General features: G+C 38.3%; 1 protein-coding gene across 2 annotated transcripts in view; it reads right to left on the bottom strand.

Annotated features, from left to right (window-relative positions):
• CHIC2 (cysteine rich hydrophobic domain 2) overlaps positions 1-25,769 on the bottom strand; it is a 56,692-nt gene that overhangs the window by 18,790 nt on the left and 12,133 nt on the right. The window contains exons 2-3 of one of the 2 annotated variants that reach the window (XM_081088617.1): positions 6,560-6,614; positions 6,254-6,409 (exon numbers count right to left, since the gene is read on the bottom strand). In XM_081088617.1, the coding sequence (XP_080944743.1) occupies positions 6,254-6,409; positions 6,560-6,614 (211 nt within the window). The remainder of the gene's footprint in view (positions 1-6,253; positions 6,410-6,559; positions 6,615-25,769) is intronic. The other variant, XM_081088618.1, reaches the window with a different exon arrangement.

The following is a 25,769-nucleotide window of genomic DNA, read 5'->3' as shown; positions in this document are numbered from 1 at the left end:
ACCAACATCAGAATTATAGGGGTGCCAGAAGATGACAGAGAGCAAGATATTGAAAACCTATTTGAAGAAATAATGAGAGAAAACTTCCTCTACCTGGTGAAAGAAATAGACTTCCAAGTCCAGGAAGCGCAGAGAACCCCAAAAAAAAGGAATCCAAAGAGGACCACACCAAGACACATCATCATTAAAATGCCAAGAGCAAAAGACAAAGAGAGAATCTTAAAAGCAGCAAGAGAAAGAAACTCAGTTACCTACAAGGGAATACCCATACAACTGTCAGCTGATTTCTCAACAGAAACTTTGCAGGCCAGAAGGGAGTGGCAAGAAATATTCAAAGTGATGAATGCCAAGAACCTACAACCAAGATTACTTTATCCAGCAAAGCTATCATTCAGAATTGAAGGTCAGATAAAGAGCTTCACAGATAAGGAAAAGCTAAAGGAGTTCATCACCACCAAACCAGTATTATATGAAATGCTGAAAGGTATCCGTTAAGAAGAGGAGGAAGAAGAAAAAGGTAAAGATACAAATTATGAACAACAAATACGCATCTATCAACAAGTGAATCTAAGAATCAAGTGAATAAATAATCTGATGAACAGAATGAACTGGTGATTATAACAGAATCAGGGACATAGAAAGGGAATGGACTGACTATTCTTGGGGGGGAAAGGGGTGTGGGAGATGCGGGAAGAGACTGGACAAAAATTGTGCACCTATGGATGAGGACAGTGGGTGGGGAGTGAGGGCGGAGGGTGGGGTGCGAACTGGGAGGAGGGGAGTTATGGGGGGGGGGGAAAGAGGAACAAATATAATAATCTGAACAATAAAGATTTAATTTTAAAAAAAAAGAAGCCATCTCCATTAGAATACGCCATCAACATGATAGGATGAACCTGATCAGCAATGATACTTAGGTATGTTGTGCTATTCAGACGTTGTTCCACATGAATTAAAGGGCCCAAATCATGCCAGTAAAACATGCCCCAAACCATAATACTGCCCCCACCAGCTTGAAGGGTTGTACTCATGCATGTGGGGTGCATGCTTTCATGCTGTTTCCACCAAATTCTCACTCTGCCATCTGCATGATGCAACTGCAAACGTGATTCATCAGACCACATGACTTTTTTCCAATGCTCGACTGTCCAATCCTTGTGTTCCTGTGCGAATTGGAGATGTTTTATCTTGGTAACTGCAGACAGCAAAGGTGTTTGAACAGGCCTTTGGCTTCCATATCCCATACGATGCAGTGTACGGCTAACTTGCCTACAAACATCAGGTGGTCATAATAATCTGGCCACTCACATTCAAATATATCCCACGTTCAAAGGCTGTTAAATCGCACTGTTTACCCATATCTTCAGAAAAAAATCACTTCTTCTGTCTTGGTAAACAACCTGCTTCCCTATTGATAATGGTCTGGCCCTCTGGCAACTTCAGCGTGAAATTATAGCTAATTTGCCTACAAATGTCAGGTGGTCATAATAATCTGGCCACTCCGTGTGTGTGTGTGTGTGTGTGTGTGTGTCCTATATAATAAAAGAGGAACATGTAAATTGACCATCCCACCAATACACTCACCAGCCAACCAGGAGTGAGTATGCAAATTAACCCAACAAAGATGGCGGGTTAATTTGCATGCACAGGAGCTGGGTGGAGAGCAGAATGGGAGAGCTGGCAGCTTGGGGAGACGTGGCTCCCTGGGACGCTCCCCCTAAGCTGCTGGGTGGAGAGCAGAGCGGAGAGCCGGCGCAGAGTGGAGCAGCTTGGGGAACTTGGCTCCCCAAGGCGCCAGACCGAGAGCAGAGAGGGAGAGCTAGTGGCTTGGAGGACTTGGCAGAGTGGGAGGCCGTGGGACGAAGACAGAGCAGGAAGGGAAAACCAAGAGCACAGAGAGCACCAGGAATTCTGGGAATAGTAGTTCTGGTGGCAGCCCTAGGACTGGAAGTGGAAGCCGAGAGCGCGGGGAGCACCAGGAATGCTGGGAATCGTAGTTCTGGTGGCAGACAGCTCTCCTAGACACTAGAGCAAAGTGAGCCTGGAGCAAGTTACTGTTGCGGTGAGGGATGGAGGGAAAGCAAAGGTGAGAGACATAAGTAAAATCAGAGTGTCTAGGAATAATTAAAGTGAAGTTATCCTAAACGTTCCAGGAAATCTCCACCAATGAATCAAAGAAAAAAAAAATGCCTCTATTATTCTGTGAGTAACAAACCAAACTGAGTTGAGGTCTCAGACAATTCGTTCATATGATTGCAAAGACAGAAAGAAACTCCCAGATTGGAGAGGGTGCAGGTCGGGCTGAGGGACTCCCACACCCCCAGTGCATGAATGTCGTGCACCGGGCCTCTAATACACACACACACACACACACACACACAAGGCTACTATGCTAAGTGTCTGACTGTCCAACCAGTCGCTATAACGCGCACTGACATCCAGGGGGCAGTCACTCAACACAGGAGCTGTTGTGATTCGCTCTGGTCATTTACAGAGAAACGGCACCACGGACCTAGTGCCGACAAAGCAACATTCAGCTTCTCCTAAGTGGGACACAGATCCCGTCACCACCCTGGAGCAACACCCCACCAAATCATAGCCGATGCTGCCGAGACCCCATGGCACAAAATGCAGCCCACAGCCCAGCCCAGCCCAGCCCAGCACAGCCCAGAAATGGTGGCTGTGGGCAACGGGTAATGACATCACATAGCAACGCCCATCTTCCTCTCCCTAGCAACTAGCCTCCTTGGAGTTTCTTCAGCCTAGGAACACAACTTTCTTTATAGCCAGGTGGAAACATTTTACACTTTAACCAAATGTCTGTGAAGCCTTTTCCCGTGCCTCATCTCATTTGATCGTCACACAAGTCCTGGAGTAGGTAGATAGGAGACTTGGTGAAATCCTATTTTCATTAGCCGGAAAACGGAGATTTAGAAAGCTTAGAAATTTGACCCAGCTAAAAAGAAGTAAGAAATGGTGGACCTTGAAAATGACTTCAGGTTTTCTCATTGCACAAAATATAGTCAAACACTGCTGCAGTTAAATATTTTACCCTTTGTTCTCCCTGTGTGCTCTATAATAATAATCTGCCTTGTGTTTATATTTATTGCTGTGTTGCTGACAATTACCTGAAAGAGAAGTTGGGGTGCTTCACTGGGCTGGAAAAAGTTTAGCTAAATCAGAAAGCAGGTCTAAATAAGCAAGTATATCTATATATATATAAATCTCTCGCTAGTGCCAATCGCACACGTGTGTTTCGATCTGTCATTGTCGATCGTGAACTTGGTTGACACTTCTATTATAAAGAAAGGGTGAATAGCAATATTAAAATATTTCTTCTAATTAATTTCCTTTCATTGTGCATGAATCCGTGCACCAGGCCATTAGTATGTTTTATAATTGGCTCTCTTTAGAATCCTATGTATTTTATACATTTAAAATACATTAAATCTTGTAAAGTACCAATAAAACATTATTCTAAGAAATTGTTCATAGGCTTCCGGAGACTACCATAGGTGTCCATGACAAATAAAAGACTAAAAATCCCACCCTAGCCATTTTACTCAGTGTTTAGAGCAGCCGTGGGCAAACTACGGCCCGCGGGCCCGTTTGAAATGAATAAAACTAAAAAAAAAAAAAAAAAAAAAGACTGTACCCTTTTATGTAATGATGTTTACTTTGAATTTATATTAGTTCACACAAACACTCCATCCATGCTTTTGTTCCGGCCCTCCGGTCCAGTTTAAGAACCCATTGTGGCCCTCGAGTCAAAAAGTTTGCCCACCCCTGGTTTAGAGCATTGGCGCTCTAACTGAAGGATCACAGGTTCAATTCTGGTCAAAACATGTACCTTCGTTGCAGGCTCGATCCCTCACTCCAGTCAGGGTGTGTGAGGGAGACAACCAATCGATATGTCTCTCTCACATCGATGGTTCTCTCTCTGTCTCTTCCTGTCCCTTTCATTTTCTCTTAAAATATCCTTGGATGAGGATTAACAGGAAAAAGAAAAAAAGGTTAAAAATCCATGCTATAAATTACCCTGCTCCTATCTTACAAAGCACCCCTTTTTCAGGGTCTCTAATACCCTTCATACATGCATGAAGTGTCACCCTCTCCATGATTATATAGTTGACACCCAGAACAGAGAAATGAATAGCTTTTTTTAAGCAATAATGATAATTATTTATGTTTACTAGATAGTAGAGTCCATATAAAATTAAATGTATCAAATAAAAATTCCATCTAACCACCTATATAGAGAGACCTTAAGTCAAATACTACAATGTCAAATGAAATATACTTTCTGAAACTACAATGGGAAAAGCCTGAAAATATCAATCTACCTTATTCCCAAATAAAAAAAAAAGTTTAATGAAAACATCTGAAAAATGATCTTAAGTTGCTAAAAACGTGGAGAATATGAAGTTTACTTTTTGTTTTCTCAATCCTATACTTTGCACACATTACAGTATCTTGTTTACTCATTTAAAATGTGAAAAACAGAGGATATCAAATGATGAGTGGATAAAAAAAACTGTGGAACATTTACACAAGGTAATGCCACTCAGCTGTAAAAAGGAAGGAAATCTTACCTTTTGTGACAGCATGAATGGACCTGGGAAGTATTATGCTAATTGAAATAAGCCAGTCAACGAAAGACAAATACCATATTATTTTACTTACATGTGGATTCTAATGAACAAAATAAACTAACAAACAAAACAGAAACAGACTCAGATACAGAGAACAGATTGACAGTTGTCAGAGGGGAGGGGGTTGGGGGACCGAGTGAAAAAAGTTAAAAGATTAAACCAAAAAACGAACAACAAAAAAATCAACTCATAGACACAAACAGTAAGGTGATTACCAGAGGGAAAAGGAGACTTCAGGGGGATGTAGAAGAGGATAAGGGGGGGGGGGGGGGAGACTAAATGGTAATGGAAGAAAATTTGACTTTGGATGGTGAACATACAATATATAGATGATGTACTATAGAATTGTACACTTGAAACTTATATAATTTTATTAACCAATATCACCCCAATCAATCCAATAAAAACTTTTAAAACGTAAAAAAAAAACAAAAAACAAAAAAGAGAATTTCAAATGAATCCTTGGGTTAAATGACAGAAAAGTATAAACCAAGTGATATACAGTAGTCATTTAGACAACAGAAACACCCAAACAGTTGGAAGTGAGAGGATCTAAACTACAAGAGCTACAAATTCAACTACAAATCCAGTAACAACCAAAAATTTAAAAAGTTTAAAAATCAAAAAATTCTACAGTCTGAAGATGATCTGGTGAAAATAGAAATTATCTCCTTCCTATCAATAAGAAGCACTAGTTTAAAAATATTTTCAGTAGAAATATACCTTATTTTATAACGAAAATCAAGGGACAAACAGAATTTGCTTTTCTATATTCCTATCATTTGAAGACAAAATGAAATGTAGCCACACAATTACAGTCATTCAATTTCAACTTAACAGTATTTCATTTTTATACTTATAATTACCATAATTTTAAAAAACTTTAACAAAAATGTAATACATTCAATCGATACCAGTTTTTTATGTCGCTACCAACATCTTGAAAATTTTACTATAAGCACTCAAATTACAACACTTTAGATCATATTTTCTGATTACAAAATCATTATGTACTCATCACAGGAAACTTGTAAAATACAAAAGAAAGAAAACAGAATTCCCCATAATCTTACCAATTATAAATAAGCATTGTAATAATTTTATTTCTTGTATGGGAAGTATCTTATATATTAATAATAATGCTACTAATCAATATTAGACCCTTACTTTGAGCTACTTAGCTAAGAGCTTTAAAAATACTATTTTATTTTATCCTTACAACAACCCTGTTTCAGGTGAATATTTCCATTTTACAGATATGTCAACAAGAATTTAAAGAGGTTAGGAAATATGCCTAAGGTCACAAAAATAAGTGGTACAGCTGAATCCAGCATTTTAAATTATCCTATGCCACCATCAATATATACATACATAGAATGCTGTATTCTACCTACTCTAAAGCAATTTTAGATGGCTATTTAATATAAACAGCATGTGAGCATACCATAATTTAATTAATCACTCCTCTACTGGATCAGATTATTTTTATATAGTATTCAGGATAGGATGACTCATTCAATACAAAAAAAAATAAAAACAGATAAATGCAAGACTTGCTTGTCTACTTCTAAATTTATATTAAAATATATAATTCAACTTACTCTTTTACTGAGACAAATAACTGGCCACATACTGCAACCTAATGTGCAGCAGCAACAAAGGCAGCCACAAAGTAGCCAACGTACATTAACAGGAAGGTTCTTCTTAAGACAACTGTTAACTCTGTTGATGCTGGCTTTAAATTCTTCAGGAGCTACCTAAAAAAAAAAATTAAGAAATAACAACACTGCAATATTAATGTCAATAAACATATGCATCATTAGTATAAATCTTTTTCCTAATTTGTTAGGAAAAGACTTCAATTTTGAGGTGTATAAATAGTATCTAAATAATTAACAGGCACTCACTTTTCCAGTTAATGAAGAAGGGAATTCTGATTCAAATTTGTTGCTCAGTCCAAATCTATTTTAAAAAGGAGAAAAATGTTACTGTATGTCACTGCTGCACAAAATAGACCATTTAACTTAATCAAGGGTCAAGTAAATAGCAGCTTCATATACAGAATTACCACGGAAGATTGAGACACAAAAACATTCTAATCAGCAAGATATGAAATGTAACAAGCAATTTAAGCAGCTGAATCAAAACTTTTGTATAATAAGAGGCTGAGAATAACTTGTTTGGGGTTATCTTTGCGAAACAAATATTATATAATGAAAAACAACACAATGTTTAAATGTTCAAATTTGTCAAAATTATGAAGGTTCTTCCAACTAAGAAACAAAGCTAAAATCTCTATTAATTACTCTTTAGGTCAAGAGTATTTGTTAACACTCAATATTAGCAGTAACATGTCTAAAAATGCAAACTGATTAATTAACACTTTCTGAGATCTACACTATTACAGCCAGAGAATGCAAAAACACCTGAAACAATGTGGTAGCTGGCCTGGCTATTTAAACTTTTAAATTTTAAGATATTTGCTATCTATACTCCCAAAGAAATGAAACCCAAGAAGTGCATTTTAATATCCTTAAGTGTTTAAATGTCTGAAAAGATCATGAGAATTGACTGAGCACATGACTACTTCTTCACATAAGTTATTGGGTAAGAATAAAATAAATACTAAGACACACTGGCAATAGCAGATCACCCTGGAAATAAATATTGAGATTCTTCAATATGATGACTTTTGTTGGACCCTAGAGCCAAAATTCTTTTAGTTTCATTGAGAGATAATTGACACATAATGTATTAAAGTGTACAACACAAGGGTTTGATACATGTGCATATTATTAAATGATTGCCAAATGAATTTAGTTAATATCACCTCACATAGTTACAAAAAATTTTTTCCTATGATGAGAACCCTTAAAATTCACTGTCTTAACAATCCTTAAATAGACAATACTGTACACTGGGTAGCTGCCACTGGTAAAAGGGATCCCCTGAGATTCTGTATTAAACAGCTGGCTAGATTAGGAATTTCTTATTCAACCATCTAGTAGAGCTGGACAGGGAAATCAGATGAATAAGGCAGGTTGTGTGAAGGCAATAAGAAATGATGGGGCCTAGCTGATGGGAGGGGAGGGGAAAGGAGAGGAAGGGAAGGGAAGAGAGACCAGATCCAGCTGATTACTGTCAATCTAGAAGGCAGACCCACTTTTGACAGACTGTATGATTTTCTTTTTCCAAGAGGAGTTGGAAATCCAGATTCCTATGCACTTTCCCATCTCTAAAACACTGTGCAAGTCAAATAAAAAACTTCTGTGGGTCAGGTTGTGGTTTGCATCATGTCTAGACTTCCCTACCTGTGAACAGTGGGTTCTGAGACCATTTCTTTTATCATCTTAAGTACTTTCATATACTATTTAATAGCAGCATTGAAATAACATTAATCTATCTTTAAAAATAATGGATACTATTTACAAAAAAGATTACATTACCTAGGTCCAAGCCCAAGTTCTTTTCACACTAAACATAAACTGGCAACCATTACTGTTTAATGTAATTATGGCACTAATGCCATTCTCTTTCTAAGATTGGACGATTGAGCTAAACCTATTTTCTGTCTATGTAGGGGCCTCAGAGCAATGTGGTTCTACTGGAAAAAGCCTCCAGATAACCCTCTTCCAATCTTAAAGATCCTCCCAGGAAGAAGAGGTGTGAAGAGCTTGCTGATAGTTCTCAGTTAGGTCTCTACGATAATGTAATTCCTTTTCATCTATTTCCTTTAAGGAAACATTCAACAAATGTTTGCATATTCAACCTTCTTAATATAAACTTCCTTCTCTTACATGATCTCCCTCGGTCTGGAGGTTTTCTCCTTCAATCAATAGTTTCCATTTCAACCAGGTTTATTATTGCAATTAATTAACCATCTCCTTCCAACTGGTCTTTGACATTTTCTATAAAAGCAATAACCAGATACCTCCAAGTCTCCCAAAGAAAAAGGTCCTCCTTACAGTCCCAGCGATTAAATATTTAAAGCAGAGAATACCTATAATTTGCTAGTTAATATGCTAAGTTGAAGACAGCAGTCCAGTATGAGTTTCAACCCTAATTTCCTTTCTTTCCAGAGCCTACTTCCTCATTGGGTGAGTGGCTGAATGTTGATGCTTTGCTCAGGGAGCACTATGAGCTAACTGCCCTGCTGTTCCTGCAAGCAGAGCTTTAAGGCAGGCTAGTAGTTAGTTATTTTTCCAAGTTAAGAACTGGTAATTACAAGAATTCTTTTGGCATTCAGTTCCTTTTCTCACACATTTTGTTAAGTTGTATCTTAAGAACAGATAGTAATTCTTCCTCTTCCTTCATTCTCACCCCCAAAGTAATGTCCCAGGAAAGATGAAAAGTAACATGATTCACACTAGAAGAGAGTGTTCAGCTTTTCCAGCAACCATTAATTCAGTTTGGTGCTGATAATTTTCCATTCTCCCTTGCTTGTGTTTCTACCAGCTAAACAAGAATACCTGAAAGAAGGGTCAAGAAAATGCTGCTGTTAGGATACAAAATCAACGCCAAGAAATCTATGGCATTTCTATACACCAATAGTGAACTTACAGAAAGAGAGACTAAAAAAGCAATCCCATTTACCATCACACCAAAAAAATTAAGATACCTAGGAATAACCCTAACTAAAGAGGTAAAGGACCTCTATTCAGAAAACTACAGGACATTGAAAAAAGAGATAGAGGAAGACATAAACAGATGGAAGAACATACCATGTTCATTGATTGGTAGAAGCAACATCATTAAAATGTCCATACTACCCAAAGCAATCTATAAATTCAACGCACTTCCCATTAAAATACCAACAGCATATTTCACAGACCTAGAACGAACCCTCCAAAATTCATCTGGGATGAAGAAAAAAAAAAAAGACCCTGAATAGCTGCAGCGATCCTGAGAAAGAAGAACAAAGTAGGTGGGATCTCAGTAACTGATCAAGCTGTATTACAAAGCCACTGTTCTCAAACCTGCCTGGTACTGGCACAAGAACAGACATATAGATCAATGGAATAGAATAGAGAGCCCAGAAATCGACCCGAACCAATATGCTCAATTAATATTTGACAAAGGAGGCAAGAACATACAATGGAATCAAGATAGTCTCTTCAATAAATGGTGTTGGGAAAATTGGACAGATACATGCAAACACTAGATTAGCACCGCCCTAGAGATCCAGCACAGAAGCTCTCCCACTGCAGACACAGCGGACTCTCATAGCCAGTTAGCTTGGAGGTCAAATCACCCCCGGTATTGCCGACAACAATCAAGGCTTAACTACAACAAGACTGCGCACAGAGACCACTAGGGGGTGCACCAAGAAAGCATAAAAAATGCGGAGACAAAGAAACAGGACAAAACTCTCAATGGAAGATATTGAGTTCAGAACCACACTTTTAAGGTCTCTTAAGAACTGTCTAGAAGCCGCCGATAAATGTAGTGAGATCCTCAAGAAATCTAATGAGACCCTCGATGTTATGATAAAGAACCAACTAGAAATTAACCATATACGGACTGAAATAACGAATACTATACAGACTCCCAACAGCAGACCAGAGGAGCGCAAGAATCAAGGCAAAGATTTGAAATGCAAAGAAGCAAAAAACACCCAACCAGAAAAACAAAACGAAAAAAGAATCCAAAAATACGAAGATAGTGTAAGGAGCCTCTGGGACAGCTTCAAGCGTACCAACATCAGAATTATAGGGGTGCCAGAAGAAGAGAGAGAGCAAGATATTGAAAACCTATTTGAAGAAATAATGACAGAAAACTTCCCCCACCTGGTGAAAGAAATAGACTTACAGGTCCAGGAAGCGCAGAGAACCCCAAACAAAAGGAATCCCAAGAGGACCACACCAAGACACATCATCATTAAAATGCCAAGAGCAAAAGACAAAGAGAGAATCTTAAAAGCAGCAAGAGAAAGAAACTCAGTTACCTACAAGGGAATAACCATACAACTGTCAGCTGATTTCTCAACAGAAACTTTGCAGGCCAGAAGGGAATGGCAAGAAATATTCAAAGTGATAAATACCAAGAACCTACAACCAAGATTACTTTATCCAGCAAAGCTATCATTCAGAACTGAAGGTCAGATAAAGAGCTTCACAGATAAGGAAAAGCTAAAGGAGTTCATCACCACCAAACCAGTATTATATGAAATGCTGAAAGGTATCCTTTAAGAAGAGGAAGAAGAAGAAAAAGGTAAAGATACAAATTATGAACAACAAACATGCATCTATCAACAAGTGAATCTAAGAATCAAGTGAATAAATAATCTGGTGATCATAAAAGAATCAGGGACATATAAAAGGAAGGGACTGACTATTCTTGGGGGGGAAAGGGGTGTGGGAGATGCGGGAAGAGACTGGACAAAAATTGTGCACCTATGGATGAGGAGTGCACCTATGGATGAGGACAGTGGGTGGGGAGTGAGGGCGGAGGGTGGAGCGGGAACTGGGAGGAGGGGAGTTATAGGGGGGAAAAAAGAGGAACAAATGTAATAATCTGAACAATAAAGATTTAATTAAAAAAAATATTCAAGTGAAATACTTCATGACTACAGGCAGAATGGGCAAAGATAATCAGGTACCCTTTCCTCATCTCCATTTGAAATATAGTACTCTGCTGCAGGGGTACTTAAATGTTTGGTGTCAGTAGCTCTTTGCTTTTTTAAATCCTTGAGGACCTCAATGACCTTTCAAATGTATGCGGTTTACATTTATTGATATTTTGGATTAGATATTAAAATTAAGACATCTGAAACATTTTAAAATTTTATCATAAATTTTATATAGCCCATTATATGCTAACAAATATAACACTTTTATGCAAAATACCTGTTTTTCAACACAAAAATCTTTAGTGAGGAATGTATCTTACATTTTCACGTATCTTTTTAACATCTGACAATGGAACAGAGCTGGATTCTCACATCTTTCTGCATTCAATCGGTGATATGCTCTTTGGTTGATGTTGATGAAGAAAATTGGGCCTTGCCAGATATGTCATTTAAAATTATATTTATTGCCGTAACTGGTTTGGCTCAGTGGTTAGAGCGTTGGCCTGCGGACTGAAGGGTCCCAGGTTCGATTCCGGTCAAGGGCATGAACCTTGGTTGCGGGCATATCCCCAGTGGGGGGTGTGCAGGAGGCAGCTGGTAGATGTGTCTCTCTCATCGATGTTTCTGACTCTCTATCCCTCTCCCTTCCTCTCTGTAAAAAATCAATAAAATATATTAAAAATAAAATAAAATAAAATTATATTTACTATACCAAAACCTGACAGATGGCAGTCTCTTATGGTTCTGCGAAGAGGAAGCTAAAAGTCTATCAATGAACTTTTAATACTCTGCTAAATTTAAAATCTATTGGCATATATTTTGAGTGAATTTTTTTTTACCCAGACCTGATTTTGTAACTTCATTCATTAGTCAAATGCTGATATACTTTATTTTATAATACAGGAATCATCATATTCATTAATATGATCACTGACCTCATCAGAAAGGTCTTTACGTATTGGGAAGCTGTCCAGCTCACATTGGCAGATACAAATTTTCCAAAATTCTAATTTTCCTCTGAAAAGTTGAAATTTTTATTGACAACAAATGCTATAAGTTGTTTTCCTTGAAATGACAGTCTTGCTTTATTTTTTTTAAAAAAAGGGGGGACAGCGGGGACTGAATGTTATTTAGCACTACATAAGCACAAGAAAAAATAAGCTACCACCTATACCTTAAAAACTGACTTCAAACCCTATTAATAGATGGCTTTTTCCCCTCGCTTTGAGTGTTACTAGTGAACATAAACAATGGCTATGAAGTGTAATAGGTATCCTTGGTATATAAAAGCAATAAAGGCGGAAGAAGGAAAAATGCAGGGAAAGTGGGTTAAGAGAAGAAGGAAAGAGGGAGATAAGAAAAAAAAAGAAAGTTTGGATTGGCCAACTGCTACCAACAACTGTTTTATTTATTATCCAATACCTATTAATTGCCAGTCTCTTAGTATGAAAGAAAATGACGTGCTATAAATACATCTATTATTATTGCCTAAAAGACCTTTTCTTGAATCATGGCTAAAATACTCATGACCTTGGAATTGATAAAATACATAAACTATTTTCAAAGAATGGCAATATGCCAGAGATAAAATGCATTGAACTTAACATATTTTACTCTTATCTATTACAATTTACAAGTCTACTTAGTATTCCCAGAAAAGAGAAGTCTTTGAAATCACAACTATTAAACACCTTTTATGTAACATCTCATGACAAGGTCCTACAAAAAAAGACTTATCTCACTTTTTAAAAAAATTTTTAAAGAAAGCATGCACAAGTCAAATTTTTTACTTTTATATAACTTGAGGTAATTTTGAAAGTTCATGTAATATACCTGGTAAAGCTTTGCAAAGGGACTGTAACTTCACACCAAAATCTAAGTGGCATTTTGAAACAGGCTTGTTTTACCCATATCCTACCTACTGCCATTTCACAGTCACTTGGTTCCTACAATCTGTAGCCATAACTCAAAGTGTAAGCCACTCCAATCTGATCCCCGGCACTCTCATCTTCATCCAATTCAGAATCTCCCCTTCCTGATAGATCCTTCCTCTTCCAAACTCCTTTTAAGATTTAATCTGTTTTATCTCCTACCTAGTTACCTCCTTGTATCTCTTAAAAATTCTTCCTTCACTTTAACCAAAAAAATCTTGTTGAAATGACACTTTCCTTAGAAATCCTCAATTATAGCTCATTCCCTGAAGTCCATCTTCCAGACTCTATCTCCCACGTTACCATAATACTTGATTATATTCTCTCTTGTACATCTTTATCATATTTTATTATAATTATGTTAACAAGCCTAACTTCCAACTCTGATAAACACTGAGTTATTTATGGGTAGGTATGGTACCATAATTATCTTTATGCCTCAAATATATGGCCCAATGCCAGACATAAATATTCAATATTTGCTGAATAAATCAATCAATTTTCAAACCAGAAAAAAATGTCCAATTTCACTACCTCCTCATTGTAGTCTTCCACACCACTGTTTCTCTTCCTCTAATGCCCATGAATCCTGATTTATACCACATTGTTCCAAGTCCCAACTGTCATTGTCAGACTTCCAGGTCACTCTGTGTTGGGGGCCCACAAGACCAACCTCAGGTTCAATGATTGATTAGACTCACAGGACTCAGCATATAGTTGCACTCACAGCTAGATAGATTTATTACAGCAAAAGGAGACAAAGCAAAAGGAAAATACACATGGAGTGATAGACACAGACTGGGGGGGGGGAGAATATCTGGGGGAGAGGTCAATGGGGGAGGAAAAGAGACTTATGTAATACTTTTAACAATAAATGAACAAATAACAACAAAAATACATTACAGATTTAAAAAAAAAGACACACTGTGGTGAAGTACAGAGAAAACCAGAAGCAAGCTTGCAAGAGTCTCTTCTCAGTGAAGACACATAGGATGTGCTTAATTCCTCCACTACAGTAAACCCTCAATTTTGTAGACCTAGGTTTAACGAACTTCAGATTTAATGAACAAAATTTCTGGTCTATATGTCATATGTGGAAATTAACACCCTGTTAATTTTAAAATTCTCTTAACAAGTTTTGTTTATAATTAACAGGTTATTTTTTTGTTATTGCTTCACTGTTATTTTTAACAAATGTTAGTAAATAGGTCATATGTTGGAAAAAACACTGTAGTAATTTCGCCAACATAAATATTACATAGTCTACATGTAAAATCCAAGAGTCATAAACAATGTTGGGTGAATGATTAGCACGTGATCACATCACATTTCACACGGTAATTGGTTCTGTCGCGTGCTGTGACTTCTGTAGCAGTTTCAACTCATGTAGGCTTATGTTCCCAAGTGTGCTAAGCCACGCCCCAGCCATGTGCATCTTTTTACTCACTGTGACTAGTGAATGTACATTTACTAGTCCTATTCAGTATAAATTGAAAATCACAGTAATACACATAGAAAACTTTTCTGTGAAATTAAACTTTTCATACATACTTAATTTTAATTACACAAACCTGTTTACATAAGTAAAAACACATTAAAAAAAACACGTAAAAAACAAAACAAAACAAAAAACCACGTGAACCAACTAACTTATCAATTTGTAACATACACAATTCAGAAAGCTTACTTTATTATATAACTAGTAGCCCAGTGCACAAAAATTTGTGCGGGGGGTTGGGGGGAGTCCCTCAGTTATTAAACATTTATCAGCACAACACTGACCACATTGGTGGTGGAGGTCTTGTCAGAATGTATTATATTATGCAGATGAAAATCTAAACAGATTTGATGTAGATATTTTCAAAGATGGAAGAATTGTCCCTGTAACTGTCATCATTGCAAAGTTTTCAGTCCCCATATGGATTGCTGGATATAATAGGTCATGCGCTGTCCCTGTCCTTTGTAGCCTTTGTTACCTTAAAGACTCTAGTTTTCCATTTATATGTTTAAGTACCAACCTTACCGGCTTAAAAATGTAAGCTTTTAACACTGTTCCCTCTGTTCTGTATTCTTCCGATGAAAAGTGGAGTTGGATTGCAGCACAGGAGAGAAATTCAGAAGGGGAATATTGAAGTAATGACTGCAGTAGGAGAAGAGGGAACCTATTTCCCTGGCCACAGGCGCTGGCAGCTTCTCCGGGTGGCTGCAGCCTGGGACCTCGGGCGGGTGGCTTGTCCGTCTCCTGGGCTGCAGCTAGCCGCAGGCGCTGGCACCTGGACCAAAGGTGGGCGGCTTCTTCTTCTGTGCTTCCAGGGAGGGCAGTCAGTTATGTGTATAAGTGTGTGCATGCAAACATAGGCATGCACACGTGTATGTGGAAATCTGCTGGGCAAGTCAAAACCATAGAAGAGTTGCCCCCTATCGCTTGAATCTTCCAGAGATATCCCCCACTTTTTTATTCTATCACTACTGGAGAGTCAGTATTTACAGCCAGCCAGCCAGTGACTCCCTCAGTGTCTATTTCTGATTTCTTCTTTCCCTGTCTGTCTTCCAACCCCTAATCATATTTCCACCTGGATGCATCATTTTTACTCCCAATATGCTGTATAGAGAAGTAGTCAGAATGCTGTCTTCCCATGAATAGTACACAGTAACAAACCAATTGCATTTTAGTTGGGCAATGCCCCTACCCACCCTTCAAATCCCTTCCACCATGCATTTCTGTTTCCCTTTTTGTTTGTTGGATTGTTCTGCTGCTCCTTCTCCTCACCCCACCACCCTTGGATCGTAATGTAAAATTCTTTTACCATGTCAAGAAATTATTAAAAATACAGGTACTTTGAACAAAAAAAAATACAGGTACTTCTCCGAACACCGGCCGGGGTGAGGGGGGGGGGGGCACGGAAGAGGCGGCTGCTGGCGGCCACCTCTTCCCTGCCCCACCCATCTTCTCCAATCACTGGCCAGGGGGCAGGCAAAGGCGGCCCTTTGCCCTGCCACCCGGCTCTTGCCTGCTGCCTGGGTTTCCGAGCACCATCAGCAGCAGGCAGCTTCTTCCGTCCTTCCCCTTTCGCCTCCCAGCATTGCTCCTACATATGCAAATTAACCGCAATCCTTGTTGGTGGTTAACCGCCATCTTTGTTGGCAGTTAATTTGCATATCGCCCTGATTAGCCAATGGGAAGCATAGCGAAGATACAGTCAATTACCATGTTTGTCTATTATTAGATAGGACTAGAGGCCCAGTGCACAAAAATTTGTGCACTCAGGGGTAGGGGATCCCTCAGCTCAGCCTGTGCCCTCTCGCAGTCTGGGACCCCTCGGGGGTTACCACTTGCTGGCTTAGGCCTGCTTCCCAGGGGATTGGGCCTAAGATGGCAATCAGACATCCCTCTGGCAGCCCGGCAGCCCTTGGGGGATGCCCACTTGCCAGCAGGGAGCAGACCTAAGCTGCAGTCAAACATCCTTAGCGCTGCTGAGGAGGCAGGAGAGGCTCCCACCACCACCGCTGTACTGGCAGCCATCAGCCTGGCTTGTGGCTGAGCAGAGCTCCCCATGTGGGAACGCCCTGACCACCAGAGGGCAGCTCCTGCATTGAGCGTCTGCCCCGTGGTGGTCAGTGTGTGTCATAGTGACCAGTCATTCCCAGTCTTTCTGCTGTTAGGGTCAGTTTGCATATTACCCTTTTACTATATAGGATAGAGGCCTGGTGCATGGGTGGGGGCCGGCTGGTTTGCCCTGAAGGGTGTCCCGGATCAGGGTGGGGGTCCCGCTTGGGTGCCTGGCCAGCCTGGATGATGGGATGATGGCTATTTGCAGATGGTCGCACCCCCTTCAGAGTGGGGGTCCCCACTGGGGTGTCTGGCCAGCCTGGATGAGGGGATGATGGCGGTCTGCAGCTGGTCACACCCCCTTCAGGGTGGGGGTCCCCACTGGGGTGCCTGGCCAGTCTGGGTGAGGGGCTGAGGGCCGTTTTCAGGCTGGCGGGTGACTGAAGCTCCCAACCTCTCCTTTTTTTCTTTTATTCTGGGATTTATTTACCTTCTATGGCTGTCACTGGAGCTGAGAGCCGGCTTTAGCTCTGAGGCTGGCTCCAGCTTGAGGCCTCGGCTGCTGAAAGCAGGAACCTAGGGTTTGTTTGGGTTCTATAACTGCAACATTGTTTCGGTCCTGCTCGCTCTAGCTCTGACGGCTGAAAGCAGGTATCTGGGTTTTGTTTAGCTTCTATAATTGCAACATTGTTTCTTTGAGTGCAGCTCAGAGGCCGGCAAGGCAGGCAGGGAACCTTGGCTTCCTCCATCACTGGAGCAAGCAAGCCTCCTGTTCTCTTCAGCTGCCTGGCTGCCGGCCACCATCTTGGTTGGCAGTTAATTTGCATATCGCCCTGATTAGCCCATGGGAAGCGTGTCAGAGATACGGTTAATTACCATGTTAGTCTATTATTAAATAGGATGGGCTTTTGGCTTTAAAGGATATCCCCTTGTCCGAATTAGTCCATTATCTTAAGGTTTTACACTAACTAGCTTTGACAATATGTATAGAATGTTGTCCACCCAGAAAGCTCATTACTCAGTGTTTTGGTCACATGGGCACCCTCTCCTTAGCATGTACCAAAATTCCAGACTCCCAGAAAGAAACCACGTGTTCAATATACACCACACTGTACAGGTTAGGCATAGTGAGCCTTTCTTATAAATTATGGGAATACTGAGAACTCTCCCAAATTCCAAGTTCCCAGACATAAGCCAAGAGCCAACACTGCAAGCAAGCCTTTCTAAGAATAGCAGTCTCAAGCCTGCTATGTTAAAACTCTTTCTGCCCACCTTCAGAATCTAAGGACATAGACATCCATGTCAGTTTTTGTGTCTATCATGACTCTTATCTTCATTCTAATTAGTTCAATATTCAGCACCAGAACTAAGTGGTCACCTGACTTCACCTATTCTGAGGAAATTCACCTCTATTTAATTCAGCAACCTATTTCATTGTGAAATAGTCTGTATATTGTCATCACTTGGAACTGTATCTAAAATTCTGAACTGTAAAATTCCCCTTACCACTACCATCAAACATTTCATTTCTCCCACCCTTATTAAATTTGTTTTTTCATCTCTGGCTATATCCTACTGCTTACCACTCCTCCTTGCTTTTCCACTCTATACCAGCTCCCTTCTGACTCCCTTCCTTCCTGTCTGCCAAAACTATAGAATCGTTTTGACCATACTCCAACAAACACCCTTTATCTTCTGTATCTCTAGAATGTCTCATCAATCTAATTCAATTGAAATTTCTACTTTCTTTAATTCCCATTGCCTGAAGCTACAAGAGAAAAATCACATATTATAAATATATTATCTAACTTCAGTTAGGTTGACATTATAATAACCTTTATTCATTCCTAATCAACTCCTTTTTCCATACTCCACAGTTGTTGTTCCTCTATTGCTCAATCTTACCCTCACAACTCACATTTTTTTGCAGATAACCATAGTCCTTAATTCCAGTCAGAGAAAAAAGACCATTGAAATCTACTTTGCCTTCTCACCCTTTCATTTTCTAGATTTACCTATGTCTTCAGTATCTTTACCATCTTTCTGAATGGAGGCAAGCCAAAGCTAGCCATTTACTCCTAGTTGCAACTCCTCCAGTCTCCTCTGCAATCCACTGAATTTCTCCCTTATACATAGCCTACAAACCTGCATAAGTCTACCAAGCCTGAGAATCTGAACACCTATCTTCTTCTCCCTTAAATATATAATGGCAACCGTCTCTTTGCCTTCCTCATCCAATGTCCTGAAAAAGTCCTCTACATTCATTATCTTTATCTCACCTCCCATTCATTATTCAAACTACTAGTCAGGCTTAAATCAACATTAATGATGAGTTTGCTCTCAACAACTGAAAACAGTTCTTTTCAGCAAGTTCTCCTTCATACACCATGCTTTCTCCTAACAAAGAGCTTGAGTATCAGAGTGGGGAATATCTTACAGACATAGAAAACAGCAGCTCCTCTGTTACGTGTTTCATTTCTGCTAAAGCCTTTTTTTAAGATTCTAGGTCAACCAAAGTAATACTGTCAGATAAAGTTTATAAGACCATCTTATTTTATTAAATGGGTAAGAAAAACCACACTTCATGTTTCTTAATATTAGCTACAAAATGTTACCTTTAATGATTTTAATGTGGCCTAAGTTACTTAGTTTTCATAATACTTTGTTCCGTTTGGGGGGGGGGGAGGGTGTTTTTTAAGTTTGGCAAGAGGTGGGGGTTGTTAGCAATGAAAATGAGATACATGTTTCAGCTTAACTTGACAGCATCATATCCATTATGCACCTTTAAGTTTAACGTTTTTAAATCTGGTAAAAAGAATTTAGTTTTTTTTAAGTCAAAGTACAATTAGCCCTGGACAGAATTGGAAAGGCCAAGTTTCATCCTTAAAATGATGATTTGATATGCTTGAAAGAGCAATGGAGTAGGAAGCTGAACTCCCTTCACCTAATAATCTAACATTAACCCAAAAGGCTGGAAGTAGCATTTAATTTTGAAAAATGTGATTCAAGGTGGCATCTTAATTCAGTTATCTCCAAAGACAAGTAAATAAAACAAAATAAGGATTTATGTTGGTAAGAAAATCTTAGGATGAAAAATATTATGCCCTGTCAGTGAAACTATAAATTATTTAAACCATTCCAAAAATCAATTTGGCATTAATAATATTTATACCTTTTTCACAGTTAATTTCTCTTTTAGGATTCTAACCTAAAAATAATCTGGAATGTAAATAAAATATATGCATAAACAAATTCCCTATCAATTCCCTGAAATGATAAGTAAACATCATGTGAATGTTAATTATAGTATCTCAATATAACAGAATATCAGACAATTATTAAAAATAAAGTTTGCAAATAAGATGGAAAGTACATATAATATATTGTTAAATAAAAAGAAAATACAAAAGAGTACATAAATCATTCTCTCAACTGTAAACCTCTGGCCAGTGTGGCTCAGTTCGTTGGAGCGTTGTCCCGTACACAGAAAGGTCTCAGGTTTGATTCCCAATAACAGCACACACGCAGGTGTTAGGTTTGATGGATGTTTTTCTTTCTTTCCTTCCTCTCCCCTCGCAGGAGGTCATGGTTCGATTTCCAGTCAGGGCACATGGCCAGGTTGCAGATTGCAGGCTTGATCCCTAGTAGGGAGCATGTAGGAGGCAACTAATTGATAATTCCCTCTCATCATTAATGTTTCTCTCTCTCCCCTTTCCCTTCCTCTCTGAAATCAATTTCTCTCTCTCCCTCTCCCTTCCACTCTGAAATCAATAAAAATATATTAAAAGATAAAATCAGTAAAACATATCCTCGGATGAAGATTTTAAAAAAACTTACAAAATTATAATCTTCAAGGATACAATTAGATAGTAGGTAGTCTATAAAAAATATTCATACCCTTTAGTAATTCTCATTCTAAGAATGTATCAGAAGGAAATAATTACAGTGGCACAGATATGTTAATGAAGAATCAAGTATTCTGCAGTGTTATTTTGGTAAGGGAGTATTAAAGACATTTTTTTTCATTTGTTTTCTTAAAGTAGTATGTTTTTCCAGCAGATATATAGTAAGTAGTTGCTAAGTAAATACTTTAAATGTGTTTTTATAGTATACATCATAATTTTTTTTCTATTTGAATGTTTCAGTTGGTATTAACTAGGTATTTTATTGTAAGTAAATAGGGAGTCTTGGGTTCACCAATCAATAGTTTTCCTGAATGCATTTCAACCTTTTCTGTAGTTCAAGCCCAGTCCTTTTTACTTGCATTTTTATTTCTTCTATGTTCCTTATATGCTTCATATTATTGTGTTAGGATTCACTAATGCATCGTTATTTTGAATTAAAATATATTTTGAATTAAGGGTGAATTTTACCTTTTAAATGCAGACCTGCAAGAATCTGTTTCAATGTGTTTTATTCTGTGATTATTTTTCTTACCTTCTAAATGTTGATGTTATTTTAACAGTGGTTTTTAAAACAACAGAAATGTACTACAGTTGTATTAATCATAATACATCAATATGAAAGAATACTATACAGTTCAAAACAATGTGAAGTATAGAATAACTGTTACTCTGAGTGCCTGACTAGCAGCTAGCTCCCTATGCTCTAGCAAATTAAAAAACAAATGGGCATCTGCTTTAAGAACAGCTAATCCGCCCTAGCCGGCTTGGCTCAGTGGATAGAGCATCAGCCTGTGGACTGAAGGGTCCCAGGTTCGATTCCGGCCAAGGGCACATGCCTGGATTGCGGGCTCCATCCCCAGTGTGGGGTGTGCAGGAGGCAGCCAATCAATGATTCTCTCTCATCACTGATGTTTCTATATCTCTCCTTCTCCCTTCCTCTCTGAAATCAATAAAGAAATATATTTAAAAACAAAACAAGCCGAAACCGGTTTGGCTCAGTGGATAGAGCGTCGGCTTGCGGACTGAAGGGTCCCGGGTTCGATTCCGGTCGGGGGCATGTACCTGGGTTGTGGGCACATCCCCAGTGGGAGATGTGCAGGAGGCAGCTGGTCGATGTTTCTCTCTCATCGATGTTTCTGGCTCTCTGTCTCTCTCCCTTCCTCTCTGTGAAAAATCAATAAAATATATTTTTTAAAAAAAATAAATAAAATAAAAATAAAATAAAAACAAAACAAAAACAACTAATCCCTGGGCTGGCTAGCAGCATATGGGATGGCAGGGTCCAACAGACCTAACCAACTTGCACATTAGCTAACTCAATCTGACATTCTTTCTTGAGTTATCTGGAAGTAAGAAACAATTGTTGGTCACATGAAATTTAATTGAAGCCAAGATACTGTAAAGCCACAAATAAGTAGCAATTGAGATTAAGCTGAAGCCAATAGTAAGCAGAAACTATGAGATAGAGGGAAAAAGTGCTCTGCCAGTTTATGTCGCAACAGCAGAAGCTAGAATTGAGTCAGGTAAGTCACTGTGACAGACTACTAGACCAAGGAGCAAAGGACATACACTGATGAGAAAAATGACAGAATAATTTCATCACCAGAGCTGTACTATATCCAAAACAATAATATTCCAGTCTCCTTGAAGCCTGGATGGCAAAGCTTCCTGTCTTCCTTAGTCTCCATGAATTTTTAAAATAAACTTCCACTGCTTAAGGCCCCTTGGGTGGTTCTATTGTTTGAAATCTAACAGACCCTAATATTTCATACTTTTAAAGAACCCACAATGATATTGGCTTATATTCCCAAAATGTTAAACAGAAAATGTAGAATACAAAATACTTATAAGCATGGTCTCAATTATTTTAATAAAAATACTTATATACACAGAGAAAAACAGAAAAAGTTAATCCATCAAAATGTTAACAGTGGTTAACCCTAGCCAATATTACGGGTGATACTGCATTTTTAACATTTTCATATTTTCTATAACAACATATATTATTATCTTAAGATAAAGATTTCTAGGGGAAAAATTTAATAAGGACTATGAATAAATACACCAAAATATTAAATGACCGTTGCCTCTTGGTGATTATAGACAGTTTATTTTCTGCTTCACTGGGAAGTACTACTTCCAAATTTTTAAATAATCATTATGTTTTTCATTATAATTAGGAAAAAGATTAATCCTGAAGGAAAGATAGAAAATTAAAGGGGTTTTCTTTTTAGTTTTAAGTCAGATTAAGGAAATATGTGTGCACAGTGGAACCTCCATTCTTGAAATTAATTCATTCCAGAAGGCTATTCAAAAACCAAATCTTTTTTGTTTTTATTGTTAACCCTCATCCAAGGATATTTTTCCCATTGATTTTTTATAGAGAGTGGAAGGGAGGAAGAGAGAGAGAGAAACATCAATGTGAGACACAACCATTGGCTGCCTCCACATGGGGGATCGAACCTGCAACCCAGGCACATGCCCTTGACCTGAACCGAACCCACGACCCTTCAGTTACAGGCCAATGCTCTAACCACTGAACATACTAGCCAGGGTCCAGATTATTTTTCCAATTAGAAATACTGTAAATTGAATTAATCTGTTCCAGATCCCCAAATGAATTCGTTTTAACCTTTCATAAAATCGGTACATGTCTAATTTACTATTTAATCTATAAACACTTTAAAAACAAAAAGGACGTGAAATATAAATGACAATTTAATAAAAAAGAAATGTACAGTAAAAAATGTAATAAGCAGCAACAAAAGCAAAAATCATGAAAATATTGACAGCACAATTTCCTGAGATGTTAACATGAGGTTTAGTAGTAAACTGACTCATACTTGAGCTTTCTCTCCTGTTTGTCACCTGAGAGACGTGTGGCTGGTCATACAGGTTATCAGCATAAAAGGGTTGTCAGGTTGAGAAGCGAATTGTTTAGGATGGGAGACATTCTAGAACAGAGGTTTCACTGTAATTGACATGTCTAGGTTTCAAGATAATTCTACTTGTTCTAAAGTGTATTTTAGAGGTGTGTTAATTTTATCTTTTCATTTTTAAATTTATCTTTATTGTTTAAAGTATTATAGACGTCCCCATTTCCCCCCATTAATCCCCCCCCACCCCACCCCCACCCCACCCCCGCTGCTCCTGTCCCTCCCCAGGCCTTCACCGCACTATTGTCTGTGTCCATGGGTTATGCATAGTTCTTTGGTCAATCTCTTCCCGCCTCCCCCCTTCCCTCTGAGATTTTTAGAGTTTATTTCAATATGTATTAAGTATATTGTAAAGAATTTAGAAATTAAAGAGAAAAAATTCTAATTCCACAAAGTAGAATCTCAGAATCTGAGAGCTAAAAAGGGTCCTTGGTCTGAATATTGCATTTTAGATGAAGAAATTGATGCATAGTAGGCAAGTAACTTGGTTTTCATACCTAATATGTAGGATCAAGGCTAGAGCTTTACTCTTGAACCCAATAAAGCCCAGGGCAATTTCTACTATAAAGCACTGCCTCTAATAACTTTCTCTGTAAGCATCGAAAATGTTTATCTCCTTGAACTAGAAACTTTATAGAGAAAATATTTGACAATTGAAGGAAAAGACTTTTTCCATCAAACAGAAATTATAAAATGAAGATTAATACATAACAAATACTAGGTGTACTGGTTAATAATGGCAGATTCTGTAATCAAAGAGAACACGATAATTTCAAGAGAAACCTCAAAAGCGCTTTATTCAAAGTAATGTCCATCGCTAGCTACACATGCCCCCATCTTTCAGGTAATTTGTGGATACTGTCCCGATAGAATGGTTCTGAGGCAAACGATTCAGAGACCCAATTCTCCACTTCTTCATACGTTTTGAAGTGCTGCTCAGAAAGTGTGTGTGCCGTCGATCGGAACAAGTGGTAATCTGAAGGAGCAAGGTCTGGTGAATACAGTGGGTGGGTTAATACTTCCCAGGCAAGATCTTTTAACATGTCTTTAACTGTTTTTGAAGTGATGGTGTGTTATCATAAAGCAAAATTACTTTGCCATGTCTTCTGGCCCATTTCTGGTCGTTTCATGGTCAAAGCGTGGTTCAAATTGATTGATTGTGGTCGGTTGCGATCAGTATTAACGGTTTCACCTGGTTTTAGAAGCACATAATACATCACACCTTCCTGATCCCGCCAAACGCAGAGCATTGTCTTCTTTCCGAAGCAATTTGGCCTTGCAGTCGATGTTGATGGTTGACCTGGATCAACCCATGATTTTGTGCATTTGGGATTCTCAAAATAAATCCACTTTTCATCGCCAGTCACAATTCAATGCAAAAAAAGACTTTCTTTCGTGCCGTTGAAGCAACATTTAACTGATGACTTTTCAGTTTTCCATTTGTCTTTCGTTCAGTTGATGTGGCACCATTTTCCTTCCTTTAAAATCTTTCCCCTTGCTTGTAAACGATCAGAAATTGTTTGCTGAGCAACATTTAATCTTTCTGCAAGTTGTTCTTGAGTTTGACACACATCTTCATCCGATAATGCTTGTAATTGTTGGTCTTCAAACTTTTTCGGTTGACCTGGACGTTCTTTGTCTTTCACATCGAAATTATCACTTTTAAAACATTTAAACCAGCGTTCACAAGTATCCTGAGATGGAGCATGTTCACCATAAGCTTCCCGAAGTATACGATAACTTTTTCTTCAAAATAAAGTAATAAATTAAAACTTCCCACAAATGCTCTTTTTTGGCATGAAATTCGACATTTTTAAGCGTAAAAATATCTATGATGTTAACACCTTCAGCAAATTTGACATGAAGTTTTGAAGCTTGCTGTCAATACAACAAAATAGCATACATATCAAATCGCATATATATTAACATATGTGTAACTCCATCTATTGAAAAAAAATCCATATTAACCGGTACACTTAGTACATTGTCATATGGATCTAGAAAAAAATATTTTTGAGCTTTTCACATTGGTACCTAAAATCCCAACATACATAGGATTTTGTTATGTGTTGACAAATAATACAGAGCATATAAGTTTGTTGCTTTCAGTCCTTGAATTTTTTTAAAAAGCATTTAAGCAAACAGATTCTGGAGGCAGACTATCTGGAATGTAATCTCGACACTGCCATTCAGTAGATGTATCACTTTGAGCAAGTTAGCTACCTTT

The sequence above is a fragment of the Myotis nattereri genome (assembly GCF_964212035.1).
Source record: "Myotis nattereri genome assembly, chromosome: 1".
In the NCBI taxonomy this organism is placed as follows: domain Eukaryota; kingdom Metazoa; phylum Chordata; class Mammalia; order Chiroptera; family Vespertilionidae; genus Myotis; species Myotis nattereri.
This window is presented reverse-complemented; position numbering and strand designations above follow the sequence as displayed.